Source organism: Diplotaxodon limnothrissa, linkage group LG6 (genome assembly GCF_057381915.1).
Source record: "Diplotaxodon limnothrissa isolate DT_005_m linkage group LG6, D_limnothrissa_male_GT1.1, whole genome shotgun sequence".
NCBI lineage: Eukaryota > Metazoa > Chordata > Actinopteri > Cichliformes > Cichlidae > Diplotaxodon > Diplotaxodon limnothrissa.
Window position 1 is genome coordinate 15,840,362 of NC_140601.1, and position 12,988 is coordinate 15,853,349.

The 12,988-nt window shown below is 42.7% G+C and overlaps 1 protein-coding gene across 2 annotated transcripts in view; it reads right to left on the reverse strand.

Moving 5' to 3' along the window:
• Positions 1-3,409: 3,409 nt before the first annotated feature.
• fat1a (FAT atypical cadherin 1a) overlaps positions 3,410-12,988 on the reverse strand; it is a 79,642-nt gene continuing 70,063 nt past the window's right edge. Inside the window, exons 20-29 of one of the 2 annotated variants that reach the window (XM_085356863.1) lie at positions 12,301-12,523; positions 12,080-12,211; positions 11,828-11,985; positions 10,660-11,128; positions 9,972-10,125; positions 9,678-9,788; positions 8,886-9,529; positions 8,022-8,159; positions 6,110-6,145; positions 3,410-4,951 (exon numbers count right to left, since the gene is read on the reverse strand). In XM_085356863.1, the coding sequence (XP_085212989.1) occupies positions 4,278-4,951; positions 6,110-6,145; positions 8,022-8,159; positions 8,886-9,529; positions 9,678-9,788; positions 9,972-10,125; positions 10,660-11,128; positions 11,828-11,985; positions 12,080-12,211; positions 12,301-12,523 (2,739 nt within the window). In that variant the 3' untranslated portion in view covers positions 3,410-4,277. The remainder of the gene's footprint in view (positions 4,952-6,109; positions 6,146-8,021; positions 8,160-8,885; positions 9,530-9,677; positions 9,789-9,971; positions 10,126-10,659; positions 11,129-11,827; positions 11,986-12,079; positions 12,212-12,300; positions 12,524-12,988) is intronic. The other variant, XM_085356864.1, reaches the window with a different exon arrangement.

The following is a 12,988-nucleotide window of genomic DNA, read 5'->3' on the forward strand; positions in this document are numbered from 1 at the left end:
ACAGTGGGGTGGGGGATAAAACAGCAGTAATTCATACAAATCTTTTTAATGAAAGCAAAGCTGAGTGCACCTCCTAAACTAACAGCAAGGATTCGGGTCGTAGGAACACTGTCAGACACATTTACAGCTCATTCACGTTTCTGTCTAGCCGATGAATGGTTCAATAAGAAATATTGGCAATTAGAACCCAACAGTAGAATGATAGGGACTGAGTCTCTGAGTAGATCAGGCAATTTTGTGTCTGAGAAAAGGACACGGTCTCAGACTTAGATTTCATTTCTCCCGAATGACTGGGCAGATTTTCAGGCCCACTTGGGGGCTGTTTTTCCCCCCAGAGTTTCAGGACTGTGCGACATGTTTACACACCACACGAGTAAATGTCAATCCCTTTCTTCCACAATCGCTTCCTGTGCAAAAACTGAACTGTAATTTGACTTGTGATTGATGGAAATCTGCTCTTGCTTTCATAAACTTTGATTACACGATTTTAAACTGTTTAATTCCCCCTACATTATGAATGTCATGACATATGGAACAGGATTATAATGATGTATAATCCTAAAAATGCCAGGTCCAGCTTATTACAAAGCTAATCAAGAACACAGCACAAGGTTAAATACTTCTGTGGACCGAGTGAAAATGGCACTGCTGTAAATGAACTGCTTTTGTCACTTTATTTATAATTATATGATGTTTTTTCTTCATTTTGGATAAAATCACAACTTAATGGAACTGTATTCCAACATCTTTATGTCTCAAGAGGCCTCGACTGAGGTTTGAAGAGCATTTTTAGTCTAATTCTGCACAATGAATACGTACAGTACTCTCATGCACAAGTGCGCTCATCAGACTTGTAAAAGTCTAAACATGTCCTTCAAGGATGGTGGAGAGTTATCAATGGCAAACTGAGCTGTGAAGGGGAAATCACGCAGGGTGAAAGTTTTCATACCAGCTGATGCCAGTTTGGCTGGTTTGTGTTCCTTCATCCAGCAAGAAGGAACCACTGAGCTCTGCCTGTGGACTGCTTCACTGCTTTTTGGCGTACAAACCATCTTCTTTGCTTCCTGTAGCTTTCATCAATTACCATATGCTGCCATCTTGTGGTTGTCAGCTGATACTACATGCTCAAAGTTGCGCACAAGTGGAAACCCACAAACCTCGAAATCCACCTTTCTCAAAGAACTGCTCACCCGATTCTTCACTAATGAATAATGCATTAATAGGTAAGGAGGTGTTAATTTATTCAACACAAGAAAAAACGCCTGGTACTTTTTCCACAGTTAATTGGATTTGTGGAGCATGAGATTAAGGAGCACATGAGCGACTGCTAGGATTTGGGATGCACACCTCTTTAAAAGTTAGGATGCTGTGCAAAAACAGAATGCAATTATTTGTAAATAATTCCAACTGCATTTTTAATATATCCATTACAAAAAATGTTTCAGTCATTGTTGTAAGCGAAATTGCTATAAAGGGGGTTTCATTTAATAATCACTTCATATATAAATACATTTATATTTATATTCATTTAAATATCACACAAGACATTAAAATAACTAGTGATGTTTTAAATTGACCTCACAAAATTACAATAAGAACCCATTTACACTTTAAATCCAGGGTTGTGTATTAATTTGACCTTCATGCCTTTGGATGAGGGCATGTGTAGCTCAACTGGTGGTGTGTAAATTAGCACATTTGCTCAAGTACTCTTTTGAAGCACAGTTTTAATATATTTTAAATATTTCTGTGTTATACTGATTTCTATTGTCCTCCATTATCTTTTCTTACGTCTTGTAAAGCCTTACAGCTGATAGAGGGTGCACTTTGATTAGTTTTGTTTTTAGACTGTATAATGAATCTCAGTATAAGTGTGGTGTTTGCTGTGGTCCTGAGAATAAAGCAAAAAGTGAAGTTTTTCTACAATCAGGCAGGGGCTGCGCAGTGTCACATTGCTCTCATACAAACAGTCTGATTCTGGTGGCACGATGTGATTCATAAAGCGATGGCAGAGAAGAGGATGTGTCTTGACAGGAGTCAGCCCATTACAGCCGATGTGGCGTCGCTCTGCTGTCCTCACCGAAGGTTAAAAGGTCATTCTTCCACCACAGGGCCCAGGAGGGAGCACAGTCAATCCTGTGTGAAGTTGTGACCAGGTCAGCACTTTGCAGAGAAAGCCAAACAGTGGGGAAAAAAGCCCTCACAAAGCACAGGCTGCCTGCAGTGACCGGCCAGCGCTGGAGGTATCAGGGTCATGTTATTTTATCAGCCTCATGCGAGGCAGCTGGGGTTTATTGATACAAACAGCTGCTGGGAGACAGGAGGAGGGAGGTGACGCAACGCAGTCAAGAGTTTAAAGCCTAAAGCCAGCTTTTAAGTTTTAGTGTTGGACTGCCTGTATTATTAACCTTTATTTTACCAGGAAAAGTCCCATTGAGATTAAAAACCTCTTTTTCAAGGGAGTCCTGGCCAAGAGGCGACAACATGTTAAAATGACAAAGTTACATACATGTTATAAGTAACAATTACATTTTAAAAAACATTTTTCTCTGGCTCTCTCAATTTGGACTTAAAAGCACTTAATGAAATAAGATCTGCTATCTTCCAGTCTTTTTGCATCATGTTCCATGTAAAAGGGGCAGCATAAGTAAAAGCCTTCTTTCCCAGTTCAGTTCTGGGAAAGAGCTGAACTGCCTGTGATTATAAGATCAGTTTAATTCATCATTAGTCTGTGAAGAGTTTAACAAATACTCAAGGAGATATTTATTGGATGAAGGAGGAACAATCCATCCTAATATCTAAGGTTCATTCAGTTTGTACCATGTTCAGCCTATTTATATCTATCATTCAGGCCCATTTGTAGCTATAATTTGTATAGTTTCTTAAGACATCTGTAACTTGTATTTTTGTACTTCTTATCTCCTCCTTGTGTCTGTATATACACACATATATATATATATATATATATATATATATATATATATATTTATATATTACCCATTTAAAATTTCACTAATCCAACCCAGCATCACCGGGGTAAACGCTCCGCTAGCCGTACTAGCTCTCACGAGACCAAGAAAATCATCAAGTGTGCACGGGCGGTTGCCACGGCACACAAATGTAATCATGTTTGCCAAAAAAAAAGTTGCAAAAAAATTGATTTGAATGATTGAACTGTTTCAGATTAATTTTTCTGCTGAGTGATCGTTTAAGTTTTGTTTGAAATCATCCATCCAAACAACTAAGATATAAAGTGTAGAGCGGTTTGTAAGAGTTCCCCTTTCTAAATACATTTATATCCCCAGTACTGTAACAGAGTGATGCATCGTAGTTACCTTGTAAACACGCTGAGAAAATAAGGCAGACGCAGACATCGGAGTATTTATTAGGAATAATTTATTGCCAGTAGGAAAGCGTGAGCTTGTGGCAGTATTCAATAAAAACCTTAACAAGACCATAGCATTGCTCAGACACACACAGACACCTGAAAAAGTCACGTGTCCATGGATAACTCTGCACTATAAATATATTGGGTCCCATTTTCTTGGTGGAAAAATAAAGAGGTTCCAAAGTCAAAATGTACAAACAAACAAATAAAAAATAAACAACACAAGAATATGCAGTCGTTCATTGAAGACCCTTTTTGAAATGAGCAAGAGACAACAAACTTTACGAGTACACTGTGTTCAGAAAAGTCACGCTCTTCTCTTTATCTCTCTTTTTAAACACTTCTTTTTTTTCTTAATGAATGTACGCACAGTAAGGCTGATAATGTCACACCATTTAACTTTTTTTGTTGAAAATAAAAGCATAGAATATCTACAAAACCTAGTAAACTTTGAAATCAAAACTGTACATTTAAATTTACACTGAAAATGAAGACTTGTATAAAAACATCTTGCTTGGTTTTGTTTATAGAAACAAAGACATTTACTTTCTTTTTTTTTGTCGTGATGTTTTTCCTGTTGCACGTTGAGATGTCGATCCTTAGCACAATCCACTTCCTGTGTATGATGGCAGCTACTTAAAGCGAGGGGGGGGGGGGCTGGGCTGGGCTGAGCAGATGCAAAGCGGCTACAGAGAGTTTCCTATAACTTCTTCAGATCTTCTCAGCTGAACGGCCTTCTCAGCCGGTCTCAACAAACCCCTGTGTTTATGTGTCAGTGTGTGTCTGTGTGTGTGTGGGTCCAGATTCTGTGCGTGTTTAGTGTCTGTGGTGGTCAGGGGCGAACATAAGGTGTAGCTGTGGGTTTAGGCACTTTTGTTTGGATCCAGTGTCAGACTTCAGTGTGCTGCTGGGAGTCCAGCGCCGGGATGGACAGCCGCTCAAAGTGGCCCTCGTCACCGCTCTCGTAGTCGCTTATCATCACCTCGGACTCCTCGCAGCACGCCGACATGTCCGAGCAAGAGGCTGTGGACGTGTACAGAGACATGGACATGTTGTCCAGAGCAGAGGAGTCAAAGTCCCGACTGCAACCTAAAGGGTAGCCTCCTCTGTAACCGCTGTTACCCAAGGTGGAGGCTGGGGTGGCGGAGGCTGAAGTGGTGCCCAGGCCCTCGGTATCGCCGCCGTCACTTGGGAAGGAGTGCTGCGGCAGGTACTGGTTAAGGCTGTAAAGCTCGGGCAGGGCTGGGCGCTGGCGGATGGCGCCTGAGCTGCCCGGACCGGTCATAGGCGGGTCCAAGTCTCTGCCGAGGGGCCGCAGGGTGTCGCAGCGGTCGCTGTACTCTGGCAATGGTGGCGGCGGGAGGTCGTCGTTTACAGGGAAGTCCTCTGGCGGCGGAGGGAAATCGCTCTCAATGTCAAAGCCGCCGGGATAATAGTCGGTGTCGATGGCACTCGGGTCGCTGTACAGAGGGGCGGGTGACTCCACAACCTCATACTGTGGAAACTCCTGGATTCCAGGAAGTTGAACACTTGGCATCCAATCAGATGTGTCCCAGTGATATCCTGTTTGAGGAGGAGAGACCACAGCACACACATTATATCACTGCTCTCTCGCAAAAGCTGCACAGATGCTCTCAGGTTAATGTTAAAAACCCACACCATGCAGGAGGAACACAGGTCAAAGTCACGCACCACAATGAGCTTAAACAAACTGCACAACGCTCTGTGATCAGACACACTCAGCAGACATGATTCACAAGTTAACAGACACAATAAAATACACAACAAAAATAGTCTGTCTCCCTGTGTTTTTGTTTAGTTATCTTTTGTTATAAGATTATAATGTGATTTCTTTTTCTTCCTTTACAACCTTAAACTGTTGCTGGTGAGTCATCCTGATCTCAGGGATGCATGCATACATTTATCTAATCAAAGATCACTGAGGGCAATGAACTAACTCCAAGTGGCCAGGAGGGCATTATCACTGTGTCATGGGTGTATAGCTGACAAAGCAGCAAAATACAGAGCTGAACATAAAAATGAAGCCAATGTGGAAGTGCCTAAAAACCTGCATCCCCTCTGAAGGCTGTCTGAAGTGTACGGGAGGATGGTGTTCTGACTCCATTATTTGTTTTCAGTTGAATCTGGATGACATCACCGAGGGTACAGCCATCTTTTCGCCTGTCTATGGGAGCGATTCCCAAAGAGTCAGCCCTGCTTCTGAGCGTTTCTATTAAATCTTGTAATTAAATTAAAAGATATGATTTAAATAATCCTAATTATTACGGCTCACCCACGTGTACATTACAGCCCCAAGTCTCAAGTCCGACTGTGTGATTTTCCTCTTATTTCAAAGCTAAAAAAAAACCTGTTTTAAAACAGATGCCATGGCTTTCAGAAAGCTCACACAACAGTAACACAGACAGACAAACATAAAAAACTGTGAATACTTCCAGTTAGTTACTGAGCAACACTTTTGATCATATAACATATACTCATGTATGTCATGCAAAGGATTTTTTCAGGGGGGTTGAAGGAGTAGAAACATATATATAACCTTACAATGCAAACAATAACACCTTATCAGGCCACAAAGCTCCAGAGCCACGTTAGAGAGGAGGTTAAACTCTCCTCATTAGGGTTCAGGGTTAGTGGTTAAACTGCAGAGGATGGGATCAGGGCAACACCAGGCAAGCAAAGAAGAAAAAAAACACAAGTCACCTCTTGGGTTCTTGAGATCATGAGCCAAAAAAGACTCTTTACATGAGGCGAGAAGGGGGAGAAAAAGAGAAAGAACAAGTCGCATTAAAATCTACGTGGAAAGAACATCGGCCTTGGAACATGAATGAAATGAGGACAGCGAACACTGAAGGGCAAATAATGACTGAGGCAGCGACAGTTCAGTGAGTGCACAACAGCTCTGCCATTTTCTTAGACCGACTTCTCGAGGTGCACAAGAGCTCAGCGCTGAATCGAGGACGCAACACTTGAGCTGCTTGTTTAATTTGATTTGTGCATATCTTTTTAATTAGCTTCTGAATCACAAAAAAAGGAGACGTTCTAGTCGGTGAGGTTTTGTCAGTGGAAGATAATGGCAGCTCTAACAGCCTACACTTCACATCCCAACACAGAGGACAAAAACCAGCGGCAGATGGAAGCTGGAAGAGTACCTTCTCCTTCCACCGTGTCAACAGCAGAGTTGACAAGGTGGATAACTGTCACAATGGAGGCTTGTGAGAGGCAGGGGGACAGGGGGGGGAGTGGGTGGAAGAGAGCTTAGCATTAGTACAAACGCTCTTTATCATTTATCAAAGACAAATAAAAACACATATGGAATGCACAGGGGTGGGAGAGAGGCCAACACAAGCAACATGTCCCACAAACGTCGTCCTCGTTTGCTTTTTTATGCATTGATGCTGAATGTTTGGGGGAATGAGGGCGGTGTTAATGGTTCGGCACAGCACAATGGTGGGAATAGAGCGATGGTAGCGGTGGTGTTTGTGTGTAGTGGGGGAGAGGATAGGAGGGTCTAGTTTTGTTTGTGCAGGATAACACACAACAACAACAACAAACTGAGATGCTACTGGGTGCCACTGACAGTACAGATGGAAGAATCAGTGAAATTCCCCAGAGATCGAAACCCATTTCCAGCTAAGAGAAAAGCTGAATGTGTGTGCGTGTGGAAAACACGCACACACATTCAGCAGGAAAGCAGAAATTACCTATTTTGCACACGCTCCGTTTCTAATTCAAATTTGGATTTGCTGTCACTTTCGAAGGCGCGGATGAAGGGTTTGATGACTTATGAGCAGCACAGTGCCCGGCGTGATATCTAAGCGATGATGAAAAGTAATTAAGTATGACATGGGAAAGAAATGGGAGAACATAAAATGTGCTTGTATACCCTTTTGATATGTTCCTTGATGTTTGCTTGAAACATCCGTTTGGAGCTATTTTTTGAAAATATGAGGAAACAAAAAAGGAGGGACAAAAGGAAGAAAAAGGCATGCTTGTAAATAAAAAATAAAATAAAACAAAGCGCAGATGTGTGAACAAACAGAATATAACTGCCGTTTAAGTAAGTCATCAAACTCCTTTTGAAGCTAAACACAGGTGAACTTGGGGCCAGAAGAACAGGAAACAAGGTCAAATTTGTATTTATTTTTGTGTGTGTGAATAATCCCCAGAGAATAGCACAACACGAGTTGCAGTGATTACTTCTGTCTGTACCGGTAGTGATCGAGGACTTACAGGCCGGAACCCCTATTTAAAACCTTGTTCTGGATCTGTGGACTGATTTGATCCATATGGGAGCTGAAGCCCCGCAGCAAAAAAGAAAGAGAAAAAACAAAAACAAAAGAAACAGGACAAATGACCCTTAGAGCCACTACTGGGTCATCCATTCTGTACATGCAGAGAGAAAAGTGTTAGCGCTCAAATCAACAAGACAAAGGCAAATGTTGCAAAATCCTGCAGGCCGATCAGAGAAAAGGAACAAAAAGCAACAAACAGAAAACAAAAACAATGCATCTCATAGATTCATGTGCCAGAAACGTTCAAACTGCGCTGTCTTGTTAGTTTTTCTTTTTTTTTCTAAATGCTACAGAGGAGCAAATTAAACATGGCAGCATACCGTTATCATCACAAGACTCAGACTGGAAGGAGCTGAGGGACTGGACCTCAGACATGCTGCCTCTGGTGTTGTAGGGGTGACAGGCACTGTCCTCCACAGGCTTCTTGGTCAGGCACGGATCCAAATCCACAACTTTAGCTGGAACAGAAGGCGAAGTATGATCTTAGTCACACATTTTAAATATAGAACATGCCCCTGGCAGATTTTTGTTGTCGTTTGTTGTTCTTGTTGTGTGTTTGAGTCTGGACCTGCTGGAGGTTTCTTACTGTGAAAAGAGAGTTTTTCCTTCTCGCTCAAGTTTTACACTGAATGTAGTAAGTGTAGTTTTAAAAGAATCAAACTAATGACTTTATAATATTTATACTTTATACTTTATAATAAGTAGTTTGGATTTCCAAAATAACTTTGTGCTCATATACGCTGGCCTTTATGCTTTTTGCCAGAAGGATTTTTATAGTTTTACAGATATTTGATAAAAATTGTTTACTTGGCAGTGCACCAGTGCTGAATGCTCTGCTAGTGTATTTAACACAAGCTGATGAATTCATGAGAATCCAGATATCGGGTTTTTTTCCACAGACGTCCAGTTTCACATGCATCTACAGACAGTCAGCGATGCATTCACAGGAGTGAAAATAGCCAGTGCTGACTGGAACATGTGCGGCAGCTTTATACAAAGTCAAATATCACCATTTAGACGTTAAGTGACCAAGTCTAGTTTACTTTTACTACTCAACAACTCTGGAGACTTAAGGAATCCGAAACTTGCTAAATAACCCATGTTTTAAGCATAATGAGACACTAATCATACTCATTTGAAGCTCAGTGCAACTCCTGGGAAAAAACAGCTGGAATCAAACTTACCATCGTAATCATAATCCCAGTTTGGCTTCTGGATGGAGTCGCTGTCTGAGACAGAGTTGGATGGAGGGGGAGGAGGGAGATTGGGCGCTACGCTGCACACGGCCACGGTTTTGCGGTGCCCGTGCACAGGATCTGGGTTGAAGGTGCTGAATTCGGGATGCTCTGGTATGGTGGAGCCCTCGAATGAATTCCTATCCAAGTTATTTCTTGAGTCGCTTGGAATACTGGGAGTGTAGGAGATAGGCCGCACGGGCACCTGAGGAGGGATGTCTGAGTAGATGTTTTTGTTGAATTTGGCATCAAAGTAAGGTCTCTGGAGGAAGGAGTGAGGCACGTTCGAACCTCCAGGATGTTTGTCGTCATCTTCGCTCTTTGACCTTCTGCGACAGGCCTTCTTGCGGATGATAATAAAGAGGAGGACCAGTATGAAGATACTAGACACAAAGACAACAATGCCTATCACCTCCTCCAAACCGATGTTCCAGGAGTTGGAGACCAAATTATTGCTGTGAACGTCCTGGAGTTCACACACTGCTCCACTGAAACCCTGCGAGCAGTTGCACTTATATGAGCCGTACGTATTCTGGCACTGTCCTCCGTTGGCACACGGGTTCTTGATGCACTCATCAACATCACTCAGGCACCTGGACAACATGTATGAATTTCAACTGAGGTTTGTTTGTGGGCAAAAAAGACGCTTTTTCTAACAGTTGTTGCAAAACATAAGATCTACCTACTAGGAGAATTCAAATAACTGGTGTTACTGCTTATTTGAGCTCCACACTGACATACCTGTCTCCCTGGAAGCCTGCTTCACACTCACATACGGGACCGTCCAAGCTGTCGATACACTTTCCGCTGTTTTTACAAGGGTTGTCTCTGCAGTACGGCCCCAACTGGCACCTGCATTCACAACAAGATTACTCCAGCATGAAGCCTCAAATTCCAAATTAGATGTGCACAAATCCTACAGTAACAACTAATATTAAAATTGCATTAGCTGATGTGAAGCAAGCCAGTAACATCATCCCGTATGTTGCGCACAATGTTCATATTATCAAGATTAAACATAAAACAGTGCAGTACCTCGGTCCTGAGTACTGCCCTCTGCACTGGCAGTAGAATTCACCTCCTCGGGTCACACAGGTGCCACCATACAGGCAGGGGTTGGAGGCACAAGGACTTATGGGGATCTCACAGTGTGTGCCCATGAACGAAGTGGGGCATTTGCAGAAGTAGCCTGAAGAGTTTAGAAAAACAGGTCAATGAGCAAAATAACAAACTGACGTTTTTTGTCATCATAAATCTATTTCTTTTTTCTAAAATAGGCTGGTGTGATTTTAAAACATCCTGCAGATGTTTTACCAAAAGCCTTCTAGTAATGGCAAGACTGTAATTATGCCCCTGAACCACTGGCAGGTTTTTATTGTGAAACAGATGCAGAAGTGTTGAATCCACATCAACAGGCGTACATCAGAATGAAGCGTTTACACTAAAACATGATTTTAGTATTTAGTAGATTTTTCCTTATTAAGCAGAGAACATCTGAATTAGGACAGGTAACAGACCTAACAGCTGCTCCAGATTAAAATCACGGTTCGCGTCTTAATTTGAAAATCTGTGCTATTCCTTGGATGCCGGTAAATGGAATTTAATATGTCTGAAAGGCAGCGATACATAATCAGATAAACTTCTCAATGAAAACCAGACTCAAGGAAATGCACAAGGACTGGAAAATAAGTGAGTGCAATGAGCCAAGCAGGACTCCACCTACCTCCATTAGGCAGCGAGGTGCAGCTCCCTCCATTAGTGCAGGGGTTGCTAGAACAGCTCTCGGCAGGTGTGAGCGCGCAGCCTGGAGCCACGTCCACGATGTCCTCCAGCACAGCGTGGGCCCAGCGAGCCCTTGTGTTCAGAGGCAGCTCCTGGCCATTCAGGGTGATGGCCTCCATGCAGCCACGCAGCCCGTTGGTGACAGGCAGGCTGCGTCCGTGGCGAGGGGAGGCGTGCTGGCGTACGTGACCCCCAAAGTAAATGCTGTTGTCAAGATTGAGGGTCCGCAGAGTGCCCGGGGCTGTGCCGGAGGCAGCGTGCACCCGGTCCAGCACGAGTTTAGCATAATTACCGTCCACCTCCAGGGAAACGGAGTGCCACTCGCCATCGCTAACCTGAGCGCTGTGGACCGACACCAGCCCGGGGCCGCTGCCACAGTCAAACTTGTATTGCAGACGGCCGTTCACGATCTGTTTCATGGACAGAAAATATAGCTTTAGAATATGCTACACATCCTGCACATATCACACCAGGTCATTCATCTCAACACTGAGACTCAAAAGCCACTGAGTCACTGTTTTAAATCAGTTTTTCACACAGGACACTTCCACTTTACTGGCTTTCGAAGAGCTTTACAGAAAAACAACAGCTTTATAAAACAATTAAACTTCTGCTCAAGCCTCTGAAAAAAAAAACAAAAAAAACAGCTCGCAGCCTGTTAAACTAAATCTGTGTCTAAGCCAGCCCAGTTCTTCCTCTGAAGTCTGGCATGTTGACGGCTATACCAGACAGACTCGAAAAAGGAATGTGTGGAAAACTGCTTTCTGTTTCCCTCCCACTACTAAAATAGCTCTTGTGTGTGTGTTTTTCAACCCACCACCACATTCCCATAGTCCCTCATGTGAAAGAAGGTTTAAAATGGCTTTCTTGAACCCTTCAGCATACTTGGTTGGTACACATGGCTGGCTGGTCTCGAGAGAAGTCGGGTCAGTCATGGGTTTTTTAGACCCTTCTGATATGGAAATGCTGAGCAGTAATACAGAGATGGGCTAAGAAATGCAAAGGCTTATTCAAGATTAGCAAGGTTTTCCATTCAGTTTTAAAAATGACAGAAGGGGGAAAAACACCCATGAGTGAAATATGGGGCTGGAAAATAGGTTTGCACACACCTCAAGGATGCTGTAGTCTGTGCCTTTAGCATACATGACGGTAGCGTGGCTGGAGAAAGTTCGGAGTCGCAAGGATAGCTTCATCAGCTCCTTGTTCTCATTCTCCATCAGATGGTATTTCACATAACCATTTCCACTGAATGTGAGCGAGTGGCCATCTGGCACAGGATGAACAAATGTACAAGTAAGACATAACAGCAGTGTAAATGCAGAAAATGTTAGACAGAATATCCAAATCACAGATAGTCTTACCGGAGCATTTGCTTTTTTTGCCTTCAGGACACACACAACTGTACTCAGTGTCTCTGGGATCTGCCACACACTCCATACCCTCAGGACAGGGGTTGTTCTCACACAGGTTGTTCAACACGGGGCATCTGCCACCTAAATGCCAAAATAGCGCAGGTAAGATTAGGAAATCTACCAAACCATATATGAGCAAATACGTAGGTGCATGAGGTGTAATCAGGAACCTTCGCACTGGCAGGTCGCGGTTCTCTGGTATCGTGGGGTGACGAAGCTGAGGCGGGCCGTGCTGTAAGTGGACATGGTGTTTTTATCCAGGGAGATGACCTCATCACAGAAGTGTAATGGACAGTCCAGGCCCGCGCACAGCTTCTGCGCCACCCGCACGATGCGGATGCCCGTCATCTCCTCAATCACAGCCGCAGAGGAGTTCAGCTTCCGGAAGACAACCTGAGGAAAATTGGAAAAAACAAAACACTCGATAAACTGTTCAAATGAGTGCTCTAATTATTCACTAGTCAATGGAAAATTAATCAGTTCTGATATGTGATTAATAGCTGAAGTCATTTAACCCTTTAAGACCTACCATAGAACCAAGTCCACCAGAGCTTATATTATATTTTTACATGTTGTAGTGCCATTTTTGGGAGCATTTCAAGTTGATATACATCAATACAACCATTATAGCCCAAATTTTAATAATATGTATGCATTAAGTGCATAGTAATTACATAAATTGCAAAAACGTGCAATAAACTACAAAAAAATTGAAAATGTTTTTGCTTTTTTAACATATATTTCTAGTTAGAGAAATTTAAGAGGCTTATCCCTCAAAACTGTAAATACAAAAAAGTTGCAAAAACTAGTTTCCCACCACAGGAAATTTATTTTCAGTGTCTTCATAGTTTTATTTTT